This window comes from Molossus molossus, unplaced genomic scaffold, assembly GCF_014108415.1.
Source record: "Molossus molossus isolate mMolMol1 unplaced genomic scaffold, mMolMol1.p scaffold_m16_p_13, whole genome shotgun sequence".
In the NCBI taxonomy this organism is placed as follows: Eukaryota; Metazoa; Chordata; class Mammalia; order Chiroptera; family Molossidae; genus Molossus; species Molossus molossus.
In genome coordinates this window covers 87,145,656-87,165,775 of record NW_023425348.1, presented here as the reverse complement: position 1 = coordinate 87,165,775, position 20,120 = coordinate 87,145,656, and the positions used below count along the sequence as shown (strand labels likewise).

The following is a 20,120-nucleotide window of genomic DNA, read 5'->3' as shown; positions in this document are numbered from 1 at the left end:
ATAAAAACATATTGTAATAAAAACACCTTTGCCTAAGGCAAATTATTTACTTTCAGTTATATACAAAACCATATAGTGCACAATAGTTAGTGCAGAGTGTTTTTAGCTACCTATAATCACAGCTTACAGAAGACATTATTTACACATAATTCTTATCAAAATCTTAGTTCTTCAAATGGTCCATAATAAAATCCAATATCTTCTGATTTACCAAGGGAGAAATGAGATACTCACCACATCTTTATTGTCCTGTGTATTTTGCTCTGTATAACCAATGGGTCACGGTACATGAGACAATCAACTCCAAAATGGTGAACAGGAACAAATACCATGAAAGGAGTCTACCACTTTTCTGTTTCAAAAAGAAAATGTACATCCCTTATAGGTATATAAAATTGCAGAAAGATCAAAAATAGAAAAGAAAAACTACTAGATATATCCACCACCCTCAATAAATATGGTTATCATAATGATAACTGATAATTATTGAAGATTATTATAAACTGATAAATTTCTGCCAAGTGGATAATGAACATCATTGACTGTGTTTTCTTGTTTGTTGTTGTGGATAAAGTCAGCAAATTTTCTTTGAGTTCAATGAACCTCCAGAGAAGATGGAATTGGGACACTCTTGTGGTCCAGTGTTACAGAACTTACTTAATAGAGAGATGTTCAAAATTAGGTCTGTTGTTAGGAAAGAGCCCAAAAAGGAACTCACAGTGAAGGAATAGGAGTTTGGGTTTGTGACCTAGGCTTATGTATATAGTTTGATATTCAACTTGATCTCTCAAATTTTGAGAATTAAAGGTATGTGACACTTCAGCATTCAGAATCAGTGGTTTCCTCTCGGGACTGCCCCAGTGAACCCATCTCCTTGCAGGATACTTGGGTTGGGAACAAGAATACAAAATCTGTACTAATGGAAACCCAAGCCTGAAGGACCCAAAACACTTTTGTGACAAGGCTGCTGAGGACTGTCTGGATCTGTTTTCAATACTGACATCACTTATAGTAATGGACGCCATGGCAGTGGAAATTATGGGCATGTTTCTCTCTCTATTTCTTTCTCCCATCCTATCTCTCTAAAAATAAATTTTTAAAAAATCCTTAAAAAATATAATTCTAAATTTGTGATGAAATTCACATAGAAACCTTGTACTTACGTGTGGCCAAATAACAGTACTTGAATTTACATAGAATAGAAAAAACTCAGATACTAGTAAAAGCACACCCATTACTGCCAAGCAGGCACTTAAGATGTTCAGTGCTATAGTACAGGACACCTGGAACAGATAAAATTAATCACCTGGTCACTAAAACTTATCCACACGCATCATTGGCAAGTATATTCAAGTAGAAGATGTATATAAACTCTGATCTTTTCAGAACTGTAAGGTCATTAAAAGGACTCTCAGAACTGAAGATTTGTCAGGCTCCCAATAGAACTAAACAATTTTGGAGAAAATAAAACTTTTAATGTAGCATGCACATCTTTAGTCCTTCACCGACAAGTAATTATTGAATGTCAGTTCTGTACCATGCAAACTATGCTCGGTGTTAGTAAATCAAGAGGCATAAAGAAATGGTTTCTGCACTCAAGTCTATTGAGGACAAACAAATGTGAATTTAGTGTAAATACAGTGTAAACATGTTAACAATATAGTGCCATACAGATTCAGAGTACCAGAGAGCTAACATCCCAGAAGTTTGCTATGATTTATTTTAGAGTGCAAAGAGGGGGCTGTAGAAAGTTTAATTGGAGAGACAGGTGCTATCTAGATAGATATTCAGGACTTCATCTTGAAGATAGCAGGGATTTACATCGCTGGAGGTGCCCACCCTGATTTCAGGCCACCCTCTCGTCAGGGTTTGTAGTACAGACAATGCGTACATATGATGTTGCTGCATAATCACGCTTTATCCACATATGAGATCAGAGAGGTGATAAACCATATGATGTTGCTAGCAGAAAAATCCTCTTCTTTTTATTTATTTTATTAACTTTTTAGAGAGAGAGGAAGAGAGAGAGATAGAAACATCAATGTGAGAGTGAAACATCAATCAGCTGCCTCCTGCATGCCCCCTACTGGGGATTAAGCCCGAAACCCAGGCACATGCCCTAATCAGGAATTGAACCACGACTTTTCAGTTCATGGGGTGATGCTCAGTCCTCTGAGTCACACCAGCTGGGTGAAAAAATCCTTTTTTTTTACACTTCCTTCTCATTTGCACTGGTAAAATTCTTTCTATCTTAAATGAGTTAGATAATAAATATGAAAAATTACTGGATCCTGAAATCTATTCCACTGGATACATCATATGTTTATCTAAACTGCCATTCATTGTTGTACATCTCAGTTTATTCTTTTGGAACAAATCTCCTTTATAGGAAGAATCGCATTAAAATAAAATGTTCATTAATTCATTCTTATAACCTAAACATCCAACATTATTATTTAGTAAGTTGCAGGATATAAATTAATGCAATCTTTAAAATGATGAATTTTCAGTTAGATGAACAAATGATTATGTCACAATAATACATTTTTATTTTGAATAAGAGCCACTTTTAATGAGGAAATGCATCAATAAGGCCACTTGCAGCAGGAGTTCTGTGCAGCGTGGAGTTTTACTGGCAAAGGCTTGTCTGAATAAGACAAGTAGAACACTTGCTCTGGTTTCTGGTGTAGGGTGGTGTGTGCTGCAGGGCAGTGTAAGAGAGTAAAGGTGTGGAGGAACTGGAACACTCGTAGCCTGTGGGTGGGAATGTAATATGCTACGACCGCTTTGCAAAACAGTATGGTGTGTTGCCATATGATTCAGGTACTTATCCAAGAAAAATGAAAGCGTATGTCTATACAAAGATTTGTGGGAGAATGTTCATAGTAGCTTTATTTGTCAGGGCTCAAAACTGAAAACAGTGCAAATTCCATCAACAGGTGACTAGATAAACACATTGTGGCATATCCATAGAATGATATAGGACTCAGAAACAAGCAGGAATTAATTAATAATCATGCCGAGTAAAAGAAACCAGAAAAAAAAAAAGAGCGCGTACTGTGTGATTCCATTTATAGGAAACTTATGATTACATTAATATAAAATTCTTGAAAATGCAAACTAGTCTATAGTGACAAGAAACAAATAAGTGGTTGCCTGGATTGTCAGGGGCACAAGGAAACTTTTGAGTGATGGTTATTTCACTGGTGGTGATTGCTATGTTTACTTGATTATAGTAATGGTTTATCAAAGTGTGTACTTGAAATTTGTGAAGTTTGTTGTTTATTGTATATCAATTATACCTCAATAAACCCATTAAAAATAGAAGAAAAATGTGAAGGGCATCATGTGAAAGCCAGATATGGGGGTGAAGTGTGAGGCATGGGATAAAGCTACTTCCCGTGACACCGACATCTACTACAAAGTTATTTTTTTAAGTAATGTTTAAAAATAGAGAATGTATAAATATTATTTTAAGAAATGCTTTGTTACTTTTATTACATTCACTGAAAATGATTAACTATAATCTTTGTTAAAAGTTCTAGGCTTTTAAAAAAAAATTCAGGGAAAGTTTCCCTAACATTTACTCCAATTTCAGTATACATGTGTGATATACACACACTAATATTGTCAGCTATCTGTCTCCTTCTACCTCTCAAACTCCAGTAATTCGGATATTGTTCTTTTGATGGTGTCCCATTGGTCACGTAGGTTTAGTCTGCTCTTTTCCTTTTTTTTTTTCTGTTCTCCTCTGACTCGGGTATTTCTAAACTTCTAGCCTCTAACTCACTAATGCTATCTTATGTTTGATATATACTGCTACTGATGCTCTCTATTGCATTTTTTTTTTTTTTTTATCCTCACTGGAGGATATTTTTCTACTAATTTTTAGAGGGGAAGGGAGAGAGGGAGGGAAAGAGAGAGAGGTCAATGTGAGAGAGACACATCGATTGGTTGCCTCCCACAGGACCCCTATCAGGGCCAGGGACTAAACCTACAACCCAGGTACTTGCTCTTGAATGGAATCGAACCCATAACCCTTCAGTCCCTTCAGATGCTCTAACCGCTGAGCAAAACCGCCCAGGGCTCTATTGCATCTTTTCACCTCATTCACTGAATTCTCTTCAGCTTCAGATTTTCTTTTCTTTTCTTTTTTTATGATTTATATTTCTTTGTTAAATTTCTTATTTTGTTCAGGTATTATTTTTCTGATTTTATTTAGTTGTCTTCCTGTGTTTTCTTCTGGCTCATCGGGTTTCCTCAACAAAACAACTATCTTGAATTTTTTATCAGGTAATTCATAGAAGCCCACATCTTTTGGCTAACTTACTGAAAGGCTATTGTGACTTTTTCAATGATATCATATTTCCTTGATTCTCTATGTTCCTTGAAGTTTTGGGTTGCTGTTTTCACAATTGGAAAAGCAATCACCTCCTCCAGTCTTTCCTAGTTGTTTTCAGGTGGGACATCCTTTTCATTTGTCATGCATAGAGCTGGGACTTTCTCCTACCTTGTATGAATACACTTGTTCCATGCTTCTTGCTTCCTTTTGTGGCAGAATTCTTTTTTTTCAAAATAATTTTTCCTTATTAATTTTAGAAAGAGAGGAAGGGAGAGAGAGAGAGAACATCAATTGGCCACCTCCTGGATGCCCCCCAGTGGTGACTGAGCCCACAACCTAGTCATGTGCCCTGACTGGGAATCAAACCAGTGACCTCTTGGTACATAGGTCGACATTCAACCACTGAGCCACACCGGTCGGGAAGAACTCTTTAGCATGTATGTCTTCTTTTGATCTTTAAACTCACCAGACCAGCTGCTGAAAACCTCTCTCCCTTTTTTAAAATTTTACTTTTATTTTTTTATTTACTGATTTTAGAGAGTGAGAGGAAGGGGACAGGAGAGAGAGAGAGAGAGAGAGAGAGAGAGAGAGAGAGAGAGAGATTTGTTGTTCCACTTACTTATACAAATTGGTTGATTCTTGTATATGCCCTGACCAGAGATTGAACTCCCAAAGGTGATGCTCAAGTGTTTTATTTCTCCCTTGCTGTAGACACTGGCCTGTTTTCTGCTGGCATTCCCTGTCTACTGGAGTTCAATCTCTCACCACCCTTAGGCACACAAGGAGCAGGCCTCAGAGTGGGGGAGGTGTGAGCTTGGCACTTTGGTTGGAGTGCCTGTGGGCCAGATTAAGGGATCTTTCAGTGAAGTTTGGTTAATTTGCAGTGTTCTGAAATCATGAATTTTAGTTGTTTTGCTGGTACTTTCCTTGTTTTGTGGAAGGATGATTCCATGAGTTGCTCACTGTGCCATTTCATAAGTCAATCTCATAACATTAACATTCAAAAGTAGCCCTGACAGGTTTGGCTTAGCAGTTAGAGTGTCGGCCTGTAGTCCAGAGAGACCCGGGTTCGATTCTCGTTAAGGGCGCATACCTCTGTTGCAGTTTGTCCCCAGTCCTGGTTGGTCGTGCAGGTAGCAGCCACTTGATGTGTCCCTTTCACGTTGATGTTTCTCTCTCTCTCTCTCTCTCTCTCTCTCTCCCTCTCCATCTCCCTCCCACTCTATCTGAACAAAAAATGGAAAAATGTCCTCGGGTGAGGATAAAAGACAAACAAACAAAAGTAATTACTTATTCTTCCATTTTATTGCCTGTCAACATAAAACTCAACATGATATCTCACTATCTCATGCCCACTGCCCACAACACAATCAAAAGCCCCCAGACAATGTGAAGAAGGAACAAAGAAAGAAGGTAATAACAGACTCTGGGTCATTTCAAGGTATCCAAATTTACATGCCAGAAACCAACATTTTAATTTGCATTAAATAATTTATCATATAGAAATTTAACTTTATGATTAACTTCATACATCCTAATTTTTATGGCTAATAAAATATAGCAACTAGTTTGGTAATTGAAGTGCATTCTTTTTTGGATGAAAACGCAGTAGAAACTTAAATTTCTTATATTTTAAAATTTTACCCTCCAAAAATGTGGGTAAGTTTTTAGTGACCCAGAGACAATGCTACCTTCTTACTAATTCTTCTTCTCTTGGCAAATAAAACTGTTACCTCTATAGTTCCTACACACATTCTGACTTACCAGAAGCCTTGAACGTGTCCTCTCGAACAGTATTGTAAAGAATCCTGAGAACAAAAACTGAAATAAAAAATTGTATTGATTAGTACCCAGGCATATGTTTATATACATACGTAAAGAATAAAAGAATTATTGGATGCTATAACATGAAGAATATCATCCTGATGCTTTAGTGGGATCACTGAGAAAATCATTTAGGGACTAATTCAATGGTTCTCTATTACAGAGAGGGGAAAATGCATGAAATCTCTGGTCACTAATATAACACAGGTATTGAAAATGAAATCCAGGGGTTCCTTGAGGTGACTGTGGGACAAAAAAAAGTGTCAACAAAAATATAATCATATATTTTTCTGTTCATTGCAAATAACTGCACCATAGTTCACTCAAACAAACACATGGCATTTTCCCCATATTAAAGGATGAATAGCAATTCTTAACTGAAAAAAAAAAAAAAAAGTGTCAAATTTTATTTATTTATTTATTTATTTATTATCCTCACTCGAGGACATTTTTCCATTTTTTTGCTCAGATAGAAGAGAGAGAGAGGAAGAGAGAGCGAGAGAAACATTGATGGGAAAGGTACACATCGAGTGGCTGTTATCCACACGACCAACCAGGGCCAGGGACAAACTGCAACCATGGTACGTGCCCTTAGCGGGAACCAAACCCGGGTCTCTCTAGACCGCAGGCCGACACTCTAACCGCTGAGCCAAACTGGCCAGGGCAAAGTGTCAAATTTTAATTAATTTTTGTCAGTCATAGTTTATATAGCCCATATGTGAATTATAAGAAAATATATCCAGTTAATAAATATACTACTTGATAATATTATGTTTTGGTGATTTCACAAGTGAAAACTGTCAATGTAATGTTAAATATTTTGTTAACAGAAACATTTATGCTTCATTTTGCATATTTAAATATAAGAATCATATAATGTCTTCCATGAGAAACTTGTTCTGAAACCATCCATCATTTCCTAAAACTTGTAGAAAGATAGCAGTTATGGTGTATTATAAGTTTATTTTTTCATTGATACAACTTGTATGCATGCATGGAATTCCCACAGCATTAAAAAATTAACAATTCAGTTAGTAGTAGAGAGAAGGAATGTTTTATCCTCAGAAAAATAAGGTCACTAACATGTCAACACTAAATGCATTTTTGGGATCAGAAGGCTCTGAATTTGAATTCTTTGCACTTTTCCTTTTATAGGACTCTAAGAAAAATTACTTAACCTGTCTTTTAGGTTTGCTGTTTTCATTGGTAAAGTGGGGATATATATATATATATATATATATATATATATATATATATATCCATCCTCACCTGAGGAAATTTTTTCGTTCATTTTTTTTTTTGATAGAGTGGAAGAGAGTGAGGGAGAGAGAGAGAGAGACCAAGACATCAGTGTGAGAGAGACACATCGATTAATTGCCTCCCGCATGACCCTGACTTTGGTCAGGGATGGAATCTGCAACCCAGGTACCTGCCTTTGACTGGGAATTGAACCCATGACTCTTCAGCCTTGGGCTGATGTTCTAACTGCTGAGCCAAACCAGCCAAGCAAGATTAATATTTTCTGTGCTGTTGTGTTACTGTGTTGTTGTAATAGTTATATATAAAGCAATTCCCTGAATTATTTATAGTCGACTCCTGCCTAAGACTCAGAACCACATTTTCCAGAATTTCTTTCCTTTTATGTTCCTGGTTACAACTGGCAAAGAGAAAATCTCAAGCAATATTTGGAAGGGAGAAGGGAAGCAGAAACTGTTACTCTCAGAAAGTCATAGTGATCAGACATGGCAACTGTGGCCTAATTTTCTCCCTCTTATCTGTTATATTTACATTTTGTCTGTCAGGCAGCAGTTTCCAGACTTCTCCATGAACTGCCCTTTGCAACTCCACTCTGGTGGCCAGGAACCGTGGCTTCCTGGCTTTCATTACAGCTTTGGCGCGTCCACTCATTCTAGTGTCTCAAGCAGGAGAGTTAGTGACTCTCTATGATTTTCCAACTCTCCTGGCCACGTCTCCTCGGCACCAGGAACTCAAACGTGTATGAAGGCAGCAATTCTCATACTAGTTTCTATAGTCCTACAAATCTCATACTGGCCCTGTTTTCTTTATAAAACCCTGCACCAAAATAAGCACGTATCACAGGGTCCAAAATTTGGCAAGTAGCAAATACTGATTTTTATTACTTTCTGTTGTATTTTCTACTTCTACATATCTTGCTTGAGATCCTTCTAGACCTTTGATGGGTGCTTCTTTGGTCTTCCAGCTACTTATCTTAGACAGTCTACGTATAGCAAGACAAGACCGTGGTCCTCCTCAGCATCCTGGACTTCCTGAACTTGAGGTCCTCGTTCTAGAAATGCCTCCCAGGAAATCAAAACAAAATCATCAAAAAGAAAACTACCACCAGGACAACATTTTCTCTTTTATCTCAGGCAAAATCACAGTCACAAATAAAATCACTGCAGTTGTTCATTGCACGTTGCAGGGACCTCTTCACAAAGCGCGGAGGCTGAGGCACACCCATCCATTCTCCCTTGTAGCTCTCTTTCTGACTGATAACCCACCAAAGACATCTCAGGGGTGTATGAGCAACAGTGAATTTTACATGATTTTTAGTTAGATCATCAACTAGTTTCAATGGTGTTGATTCCCAATTTGTGTAGAACTTTGAAGGAGGACTTAGGATATGGAGACTAGTTAGTGGGATCCAGAATGGCAACAGAAAAACCTTGATTTGATGGAATATAACAGATCTATTATATTCCCATTTCCTCTTATATTTTTATTGGTCAGGCTAGGGATGGTGATATGCAAGAGAACACCTGGGGGCCATTTTAAATAGGTGGATCAAAGGAGACCTCGAGAGACTAACATGAAAACTGAGCTCATGTGACAAGAGCTACCTGAGTCTTGCAGACTGGAGGGGAGAGTTGTCCAGAAAGAGAAAATGCAAGTGCTTACAGAGAAGAAATCTTTTTTTGTTTAAGTACCGGTGTGCCTAGAACATAAAAAATGAGTGATCATCACCCTATATAAGATTGCCGTGGGATAACTGCTATCCTTTAGAAGAGTATGCTGTTTATTTTCTTTATAACACTTAAAATAAGGAATTTTCTTGCTTGTGTACCCATTATCTCAACTAAGAAAGTGAGGGTTACGAAAGTAGAGGTCTTTTTATTTCTTGCTTAGACTTTCTTGTTCGTTGCTTTATTACAGTCCCTAGAGCATTTCTGGCAAAGAGTGGTCCTCCAATATATTTTTGTACTGAATGAATAAAAATATAATTTAAACAACACTATTTGTGTTAGAAATGAAGTTAAACAAATGTGTGAAAGCTCTGTTAATAGATTTCACATCTGCTGAATTATTCCTTCAGAGTTCATCTTCGACTAGGTCCCAGATGATACAGACCATAAAAAATAGCATTTCATGAAGTCCCAAACAAGACCCCTTCAGGTATATTTGATGTGTATGTGTAAATTACACACTTATTCCAAAATTGATATGGTAAAGTGATGCAAGAACAGTCATGATAACACTGAAGAAGAACAAGATGGTTGGCCTCACTATATTGATATTAAAACTTATATAAAGCCACAGTAGAAAGGACATTGTAATACCAGCACAATTATAGAAAAATAAAGAGTTCAGAAGTAGATTCAAACCAATTTGGACACTCATTTTGTAGAGGCAAAAGAATCTTCCTTGCAATATATTATGCTTTTGAGATTAAGTAACATTTATTTTGCTTTTAATTCTCACATCTAGCAAAATGACAACACAAATTAATGATAAATAAATGTTGCTTGAATAAAACTAAAATATAAACAGAGAAAATAGTACTCTCCAAAAAACTGTTTGAGGCAAAGAAAAAAACCTCAAATAATTTAAAATATGACTTGATCATATCATAAATATAAATACATGTGACAATTTTTACAATGGCAACCTGGCTTTTAATCAGAATATTATTTAAGATATTAATATAATGGACTCATCTGTTCTTCACTTAGAACTTATATGTTTTAATTAAGACTCTCATTTTTCTTGTCTCTACTGCAGAGGCCTACCAGCTGTCTAAAATATAAAATAATGGTATTAAAACAATCTAACCATGACACTGTTCTCAGTCAGTACTATTGTTTGAGGCTGTTCAATAGAAATATAATGCAAGGAACATAAGTAATTTTAAGTTTAGCACTACCACATTAAGAAAAGTAACAAGAAATATGTGAAATTGATTAAAAAATTTTTTCCATATTGACTTTAGAGAGAGAGGAAAGAAGAGGGAGAGAGAGATGGAAACATTGAGGAGAGAGAACATCAATTGGCCACCTCCTGCATGCCTCTCACTGGGGATTTGGCCCACAACCTGGGCATGAGCCCTGACAGGGAATCAAACCGGTGACCTCTTGGTGCATGGGTTGATGCTCAACCACTGAGTCATACCAGTCAGGCATGAGATTGATTTTAATAATATATCTTACACAGCTAAAATATTATCATTTCAATATAGAGTCAATAGAATTATATTTTACATTATTTTTACTCATTAAGTTTTTGAAATCTGGTATGCATTTTACATTTACAGCATTTCTCAGTGTGGTTTAGCTGTTATTTTGAATGCTCAATAGTTACATGTGACTGGTGGTTACTGTATTGGATAATGAGCTCTAGTCCTTGGTAATCTTTATTTTTACTTACTTCTTAGTGATCTCATTCAGTCTCATGGCTTTCAAATATCTACTTGCCAGTGACTCCCAAACTTATATTGATAAGCCTAACTCTATCTTGTAAACTCTAGATTCTATATCCAGTTAGCTACTTGACATCTCCAGGTGAATCTTAAATGTTTCTAGCTCAACATGTTCAAAACAAACTCATTATCTTCCCTGATAATCTACTCACAGTGTTCCCTGTATTCACTGATGACAAGTTATCCCTTTCATTAGCTTAAATCAAAACCCTGGCATTACCCTCTCCTTCTCTTTCATTCCACATCCAATCCATCAGGATATTGCATGAACTCTGATGCAACGTATACCTAAAATCATGTCACGTTTCACCACCTTCACCAACCTGTGTGAGCCTCGCCTGGATTTCTCCAGTAGCTTTCTAAAAGTTCTCCTTGTCTCCCTTTATTAACTTTCAACACAGCAGCCTACACAAATTCCACACATCCCACTCCTTCCCTAGCCTTTTCGTTGTCTCATCTTGCTTACCCCACTGGCACAATAAATGCCTTACGAGTAGCTGAATAGTCATCAACCATTTTCTGTTTTTTCAAAATTCCCACTGGGCCTTTTCCATTTTTCATCAGATCCAAGGGGCATGTAAAAAGTGGATTCTTGCCCTGGCCGGTTTGGCTCAGCAGTTAGAGCGTCGGCCTGACGTCCAGAGAGACCCGGGTTAGGTTCCCGCTAAGGGCATGTGCCTTGGCTGCAGTTTGTCCCCGGCCCTGGTTGGGTCACACAAGAGGCAGCCACTCGATGTGTCCTTTTCACATCGATGTTTCTCTCTCTCCCTCCCACTCTATCTGAACAAAAAATGAAAAAATGTCCTTGGATGAGGATAAAAAAAAGTGGATTCTTATTATGAAAGACTATTACTGATAAGAATCTAGCTGTAGATATCAACTGGATATAAGAATGAGTTCCTTGAGAACAGGAATTATGCATTTTTAGTGTTCTATCCCTGGCACAAGGCGTGGCTCAGAAACAGTCACTAAATGTAATGAATAACAATCAGAGAGTACATTATTTACTCACAACTCCAGATGACCAGTATGGGTATCCTACCAGTGCTGCAACAGGAATGTAAGTTTTCCCGAACGCAGTAATTTGTGTGATTAACAAATATGTCCAGATCATTCCCAGGCAGTTACAAATCAGACCAGTCATCATTTGTATGGCCTAGGAGAAAAGAACACTATTAATTACTACTATCCCTGTCCAACCACTGGAAGGGACACACATCAAGAAAAAGCCAAGGTAGAAGAAAGAAGGTAATGACCAAAGAGAATTTGAGGATTCTCAACCTTCAGTTCAGATGAGGAAAGTTTTTTACTAGTTCAGGAAGTTTGCAGAAACAATGACTATTTACATGTCCAATTAAATTGTACTAGGAGCCTGTATGTCTATTTGACTCAAGAGGTCATAAGACATTAGCCCTGGCGCCCTGAAATAATTGCTGTCCCTCAGTACTATGTGGTTGACAATCCTTACCTGCAGAACCCAGCTCTTATGTACTATAGGTTAGCAGATTTGGAACTTCTGACTATACCCGCCCTTCTCTTGTCCTCTCAAACAGAGATTTGGATTTGGATTCCTTTGGTTCTGCCCACCTCCAGGCCCATCTCTCTGTAACTATAGTTTATATCAGAGTCCTGGGCTCTTTAAGACAAGAGTTAAAGAAAGACATTGAACCTTTGTAATACCTGGTTTCTATAGCTTTTCCTAGGGATCATTACCTGGTTGGGAATTGCTGATGCTTTCGGCCCACTGAAGCCAGGTCAGCCAGGATGGTTTCTGAGCCAGAGAAGAAAAATTCTGACCTTGCTCTGTAGAGCCCTCTAACATCTACTGTAGGGCCTTTTAGTTGGTTTTCAGATAGATGTTTCTCAGGCGTGCCTCCTTCTGCCACAGCTGAATGCGTTGCCCTCCCTTGTCTCCCCAACCCCAAACGTAAGAGTGAGTCCGGAAAATTCCTGAAGGAGTTATACTGAAGTTTAGAACCTAGCATCTTTTGCCTTACCTCAACTCGTATTTCCACGATGCCTGGGATACTGACAACCGTTTTTCTCATCGACCCTCTTAAACAGGGTAACTTCCACTTGAAGTTTGCAATAGGCTCCTGTTCTGTTATGTGATTATGAGAAGAGCCAAGGAGTGCATAACTGGTGTACTTCTCTCTCTTGGGAGAGTACTCTGACCTCTAGGCAACACGAAACTCTACACTCGGTGGCACTTGGGACAGGCTGTGGCAGAGGGAGGAGGCAGGGGGACCCTGGGGTACAAAGGACTTTCCCCATTCCTGCAGTGGTGTAGATTTCTACTCCTTGCTGGTTTGGAATACATTAACTTTCTCTGAAGTCTGAGTTTGTGAAGGATGCAGGATTTAAAAAACAACAAAAACAAAACAAAACACATTTTCTTTTTAAATAACTATAGATACACAGGAATTTGCAAAAGTAGTAGAGAGAGGTCCTGTGCACCCTGAACCTGGATTCTCCAAATGGTTACATCTTACACAACCATAGTACAATCTCAGCATGAGGAAACTGACCTTGGTATAATGTGTGCTTTGAGTTCTGTGTCATCTTGTCACATGTGTATATTTGTGAACGAACCCATCACCATAATCAAGACACAGAAATAGTCCATCACCACAAACATATTCTTCCTGCTACACCATACAGTCATGCTTCCTTCACCTGCCTTGTCCCCTGGCAGTCACGAATATGTTTTCCATTGCTACACTTTTGTCATTTCGAGGCTTTCCTATAAATGAATACTTCAGTGTGTACTGAAGTATTTAGAGATTGGCCTTTTTATTTAGCTAACACCCTTGAGATCCATCTAAGTTGTTGTATGTATCAATACAGTTCATTCCTTTTCATTTCTGAGTAGTATTCCATGGTATAGATGAATATTTCAACTATTCACCTATTGAGGAACATTTGAATAGTTTTCAGATAGTTTGGGGGATTGTCACGGATAAAGCTACTATGAAAACTCATGTATAAGTTGTGTAGGTATCAGCTTTCACTTCTCCAGGATATATCCCAGGGGTACACCTGCTTGGTTTAATGGTAAGTGTAAGTTTGGTATTTTAAAAAAAACTGTTAAACTATTTTCCAGAGTGACTCTAACATTTTTATATTTATACTAGTAATGTAAGAGAGACCCAGTTTCTTTGCATCATCACCAGTATTTGGTATTGTCATTGTTTCTTATTTTAGTTGTTCTAATAGGTGTGTAGCGATTGCCTCATTGTGGTCTTGGTTCGCATCTCTCTAATGGCTAATAATGCAGAATATCTTTACGTAATGTATATTTGCCATCTGTATATCCTCTTTGATGAAATGTCTCTTCATGTCTTTTGCCCATGTTAAATTGGATTATTTTTTATTTTATTGTTGAGTTTTGAGAATGAAAAAAATATATTGTAGATATAAATCCTTAGTCCGCTATGTGGTTTGCAAGTATTTTCTCCCACTCTGTAGCTTGTCATTCCATCTTCTTAACAGGGCCTTTCACAGAAAAATGTTTTAAATTTTGCTGAAGTTTAACTTATTGATTTATTTTTTCTATATGAATCATGCTTTTGGTGTCATGTCTAAGAACCCTTCAATGAATCTCAGGTACCAAAGATTTTCTCCTATTCTCTCTTCTAAAAGTTTTATAGTTTTACATTTTATATTTAAATCTATGATCCATTTTGAATTAATTTTTGTATAAGGTGGCAGAGTTAGGTTGAAGTTCTTTTATTTGTGTTTTGCCTATGGCTATCTAATTGTTCCAGCAAATTTGTTGAGAAGACTCTCTTTCCTCCATTGAGTTTTATATATATACACACACATTATATATATATATATATATATATATATATATATATATATATATATAGTCATCTGTACATGTGTGGATTTGTTTCTGGATTGTGTGCTCTGTTCTACCAATCTATGTATCTGTTACTGTGCCAATACCACAGTCTTGATTATTGTAATTGTAGCTATATAAAATCAGGTAGCATGATTCCTCCTACTTTAATCTTTTTCAAAATTTTTGTCTATTCTAGTTGCTTTGCTTTTTCATGACATTGGATTTCACAATGATTATTTGATATGAGACTAAAAACACAGGCAACAAAAGAAAAAAAGATAAACTGAAGTAGATCAAATTTGAAAACTTCTGTGCATTGAAGAATACAATCAGTAGAGTAAAAAGGCATCCCACAGAATGGTAGAAAGTTTTTCTAATCATATATCTGAGGAGTAAATGTCCAGAAAATATAAAGAATTTCTACTACTCAATAAGAAACATACAACCCAACAAAGAACTGGGCAGAGGACTTGACATTTCTCTAAAGAAGACATACAAATGGTCAAGAAGCACATGAAAAGATGCTGAACATCACTAATCATAGGAATATGCTCATCAAAAACCATTATGAGATACCACTTTACACCCATTAAGATGGCTACTACCAGAAAAAGAAAAAATGGGCAGTGTTGGAGAGGATGTGGAGAAATTGAGGCACTGTTGTAAATTTCTGCTGTTGCTACGAAAACAGCTTGGCAGATTCCCAAAGGTTACATATAGAACTACTATATGAGTCAGCAATTTCATTCCTATGTATACATATAAAAGAATTGAAAGCAGGGATTTAGATACATATCCATACCCTTATGTTCATAGCAGCATTATTTGAAATAGCTAAAAGGTGGAAGCAACCTATCTGTCTATTGATGGATGACTGGATAAACAAAATTTGGTTATACATACAATGGAGTATTATTCAGCCTTGAAAAGGAAATTATGATTTATCTATGCACACATACATACAATGTGGATGAAGTTTGAAGATATTATGCTAAGTGAAATATGCGAATTACATAAAGACAAGTGCTATATGATTCCACTTATCCTAGGTACTAGAGTAGTCAAATTCATAGAAATGGAAAGTAGAATGGTTATTGCTAGGGGCTGCAGGGCAAATGGGGTAGTCATTGTTTGATAGGTATAGAGTTTTAGTTTTGCAAAATGAAAAGAGTTCTGTGAATGGATGGTGGTGATGGTAGCATAACAGTGTGGATGTTATGTCCCTGAACTGTATCTTTAAAAATGGCTTTGACAGTAAATTTTATGTTATGTGTATTTTAGTACAATTGTTAAAAATATTACTTAAATCTTCTGTTTCAACAGATCTTTGCTGATACTGTGCTGTCGAGAGCATGGTGGCACAGCCTCGTAACTGCTGGTAGGAGTTAAATTCCCCAGGCAGCCTCCATTGACACTTGGGGAGGACACCTTAGGGCTTCCCACTAGGTCTCTTCTGACTCCACCATGGCTGGCTGGAATCGGCTCTCCACTTTACTGCTTCCTGTGAGTGGCCTCTATTGACATTGGAGGCTGGGATAGGGGGTTCATTTTTTATGAGCTATAAGCCTCCCACTTAGCTGTCTCTGACACCAACTAGGAAAGGGGAAGGGTACCTAGTTATAACCAGGTGATGGTGGAAGTCTAAGTTTGCATATGGCCTTTGTTAATGGAAGTGGAGAAATGGCCATGGTTTTTCCTTTGGTGTTTGGCTCGAGTAGGGCAATTATTGTCTGCAAGTTTTCTGCCTTGATAGACTTCCCCTTTCCTGAATCTATGGCTGGAAAAAATAGGCTTTTCTTGTTTGTTCTTCTCCTTTTCCTCCCCACCTCCCCTCTTCCCCCTTCTTCTCTTCCTCATTCTCTTTTGGTCTGTGCTAATTATTGTTTTGTTGTATAGGCTTCTTGAGCACTCAGTTTGGCTATTTGAAGCAAAAAAAACCCAAAAAAACAAAAAAAGAAAAACCAGAAAACTCACCACCATGTCATTCCTTGGGTTCTTAAGTCCCTAGCTCTTGTGCCTCCTCTGTACCTTTCAGAGTTTTCTTACATTTCTCCAAAGTTTTAGCTTTAATTAGTGGTAGGAATAGGGAGAAGCATATCTACTTCAGCTTGTCCAGAATTGGAAGCTGGAATGTTTTATTGAATAAAATGAGACTGAACCCTGGGATAATGGTAGATCTCATTAAAGGACAGTAATGTGGTTAGTAACAGACCTATTTATTCTCAGACACATTTTAACTATTACTTCTCAGTACCCAGACCAGATAAGTTGTCAAGGAGGTTAGGAATCCAGATCTTCAACAACATAACATTGGGAATGAGAGAACACTTTGGGTCCCTTGCTTGCTTTATGTAAGGCTCTTAGTACAATTCTGGCAGAGGACCAGGGAGGTCTTAAATGAGTGAAGTCAGTAATGGACTTGAGGTGTTGGGACTATTCCTGGACCAAGCTTTAATTCTATTGATTTGATTCCTAATCTGGTGTTATCATCCAACAATATGGACGGATAATGCAGAAAGATAAAACCTGCTGGATTTGAAGGGAGATGACTAGGAAAAAAATGGCATGTCTGGGAATGATGTCAAGAAGATAGTGCTACTGTGACCATTGTTCACAAACTGAAGCTTCTCCTGAATACCATTTCTACAATCTGACCATCTCTTTGGGACCATTTCACCATCAGTTTAGCCTTAAATAATTTAGAGATGCCAAAAAAAAAAAAAAAAGTTTCTACCCATTTACAGACTCAGAGTATATTTTCTAAGCGTATGACTAGGTTGTAATGGTGTGAGGTTACTTAAATGCAGTTGATAGATTCATAATTTCTGCTTTATCTTTAGCCTGATATACAGTTCATATGTTCAGGCTGCATGAGGAAAATGCAGATGTTACATAACCATTTCAGGACACGTTCATTAATTCTCCTCCATTTGGGGAGTTCATAATAGAGGTGCTTAAAGTCTCCTCTTTATATTTAGAAATTGCAACACTATAGTCATCTGTTCACTCGAGTGGCATTTAGTTCTTACCCCCAACATTCTTGTTTCCTTTCTTATCTTCAGACGATTCATTGGCATTTTCCCACTAGAACACAGTACAAAAATGAGAGGACTAATGTGTTTCTTCTCTGTAGGAAATATGGAGACTAATATTAATTATTTTCCTGGGTAAGATACTTACGATTGAGAGGGAAATTTAATCCTAGAGCTGCCGATTTTTTGTAGTCCCTTGAGAAACGTTTTTCATCGATATTACTATCTTGAAAAAAAATCCAATAATTATTTATCAAATACTTTTCATTTGACAAACTTAAATTGGACTGTATTAAGTAGTATGTGGTACGTGCACCCATCCATCAGTCCCACTAGAAATCACCTACCACCCACCTTCACAGAGTCAGAAAAATTGGACTTTTGCTTGCTCATTCTCTTTGTACTATTTCCTTCCTTTGTATTATTCCTTCTGATGTAGGGGTGCCTGACTGGCAAGACTCAAATCACATGCCCACATCATCTGCATAGGAAGCTGAAAAATAACGTGCTATATATTCACCTTAGGGAAGGTGTCAAATTGTGGCTAACCTTTGGAATTTGTAGATAACTCATATCAGTCCTCCTAGACTCCACATGTAATATTCACGAGACTTTTTTCTTGAGACTAGCTGATTACGCCCTGGCCGGTTTGGCTCAGCGGTTGGAGCGTAGGCCTGCGGTACAGAGACTAGCTGATGAGGACAAAGGTGAATTATTTGGGCTGGTCTCTGGATATGAAGTTCTAAACCCTTAGGAGCAGTGGCATTGCCATGTTCTACCTCGTGGATAGAGTTGTGGAGAAAGTGAGTTTGGGGAGTGAGAAGAACAGAGAGAAAACCTACAGAAAAGCAGACATGAGAAGGAACAGAATTTCCTGAGTTTCTGATGGTTTCAGTTTTTTTTTTTTTTTTTTTTTTTCCTCACCCGAGGACATTTTTCCATTTTTTGTTCAGATGGAGCGGGAGGGAGAGAGAGGAACAGAGAGAGAGTGAAACATCGATGTGAAGGGACACATCGAGTGGCTGCCACCCGCACGACCAATCAGGGCCGGGGACAAACTGCAACCGAGGTACGTGCCCTTAGCGGGAACCGAACCCGGGTCTCTCGGGACCGCAGGCCGACGCTCTAACCGCTGAGCCAAACCGGCCAGGGCTGGTTTCAGTTTTTTAGTTCCAATTTTTTGTTTGTTTTTTTTAAACCTGGCTCACTCCTAGTCCTTATGTTATGTAAACATATCTGTTCATATATTACAGTAATATATCTCCATTTCGCTAAAACTAGAAAGAGTTTCTGCTGCAACCGAGATGCTTTTGTTTTTGTTTTTAAATCGCCTCATCTTCTAACTTTTCTCACATAGCTTTGGTAGTCTACTCTCTAGAATCTCCAGTGTCTGATGGACCTTCCTTCTTTTCTTTTTCAACCTCTAACCTATAGCTATATCTGAAGTCTGAGACGTTGTCTTCAAATTCTTAACTCATAAACTTTTCCTTCCGGTTGCATAAACCTCGAACTCTTACTGTCTGGGTTGCCCCTGGTGCTTGCCATTGCGAAAGTGTAGAAAGATACAGGGGAAAGGGTCAAACTTGAGTGCAAATCTTGTCTTACCAGTTACCATAAGACCTTGCCCATATCCTTTATTCTTTCAAAGGCTGTGTCCTCAGCAACAAAAAACCTGTAGGAGTGTATTGCAGAGGAGGAGGCAAATAAGAGAAACCTGTTCAAAACAGAAATTCAAGTAAGAACTACGTTGGGAACTCCGCGGCTTCAGCTTGTTCCTTACTGACCACGGATCTCTACCTTCAAGCGATCACAGGGCTACAGGGGCATGGTCCAGCAGGTGGCGCCCTTACTTCTGAGCCTTTCTGCTCCAGGAGTCCCGGCAGCAGCACCTGCCCAGGGGCACTGGCTGCTTCCTAGGTGGTGGGGCCCTTCATCTCTCCTCGAGGTTCCAACACCCAGGGGTTTGTGACTAAGAGCCCGGCTTCTGGGGCGCCGCGCGAGGAGTCCCGCGCGGACACCTCTGCGGTGGGGACCTCGGAGCTCCGCCGAGTCTGTCTGCTTCCAGGACAAGAACAGGGAATGAGATGTGGGGGGGAGAGAGGTGACACACACAAAGGTATACACAAGGGTGGGCAAAAGTAGGTTTTCAGTCCCACGCATGGAAAGACATGCAGGCTATGATTATTACAACAGCTTTATTAACTCAAAGGAATGTCACAATGGCACTTACAAGGTTGTACCTAAGAGCACTGTGCCATTGTGACATTCTTTTGAGTTAATAAAGCTGTTGTAATAATCATTGTTTGCTTTGAAAAGCAGTTGAACAGATGATCCAAGAAATGAGGAGAAATAAGGAGCAAG

At 38.1% G+C, this 20,120-nt stretch overlaps 1 protein-coding gene across 1 annotated transcript; it reads right to left on the bottom strand.

Annotated features, from left to right (window-relative positions):
- Window positions 1-241: 241 nt before the first annotated feature.
- LOC118628724 (high affinity immunoglobulin epsilon receptor subunit beta-like) lies at window positions 242-17,804 on the bottom strand. Its single transcript, XM_036259656.1, has 5 exons — window positions 17,757-17,804; window positions 11,893-12,036; window positions 6,107-6,163; window positions 1,164-1,283; window positions 242-352 (listed from the first exon to the last, which is right to left on the bottom strand). Exons 1-5 carry the CDS (start codon window positions 17,802-17,804, stop codon window positions 242-244), a joined length of 480 nt encoding a protein of 159 aa, XP_036115549.1.
- Between the last annotated feature and the right edge of the window lie 2,316 nt (window positions 17,805-20,120).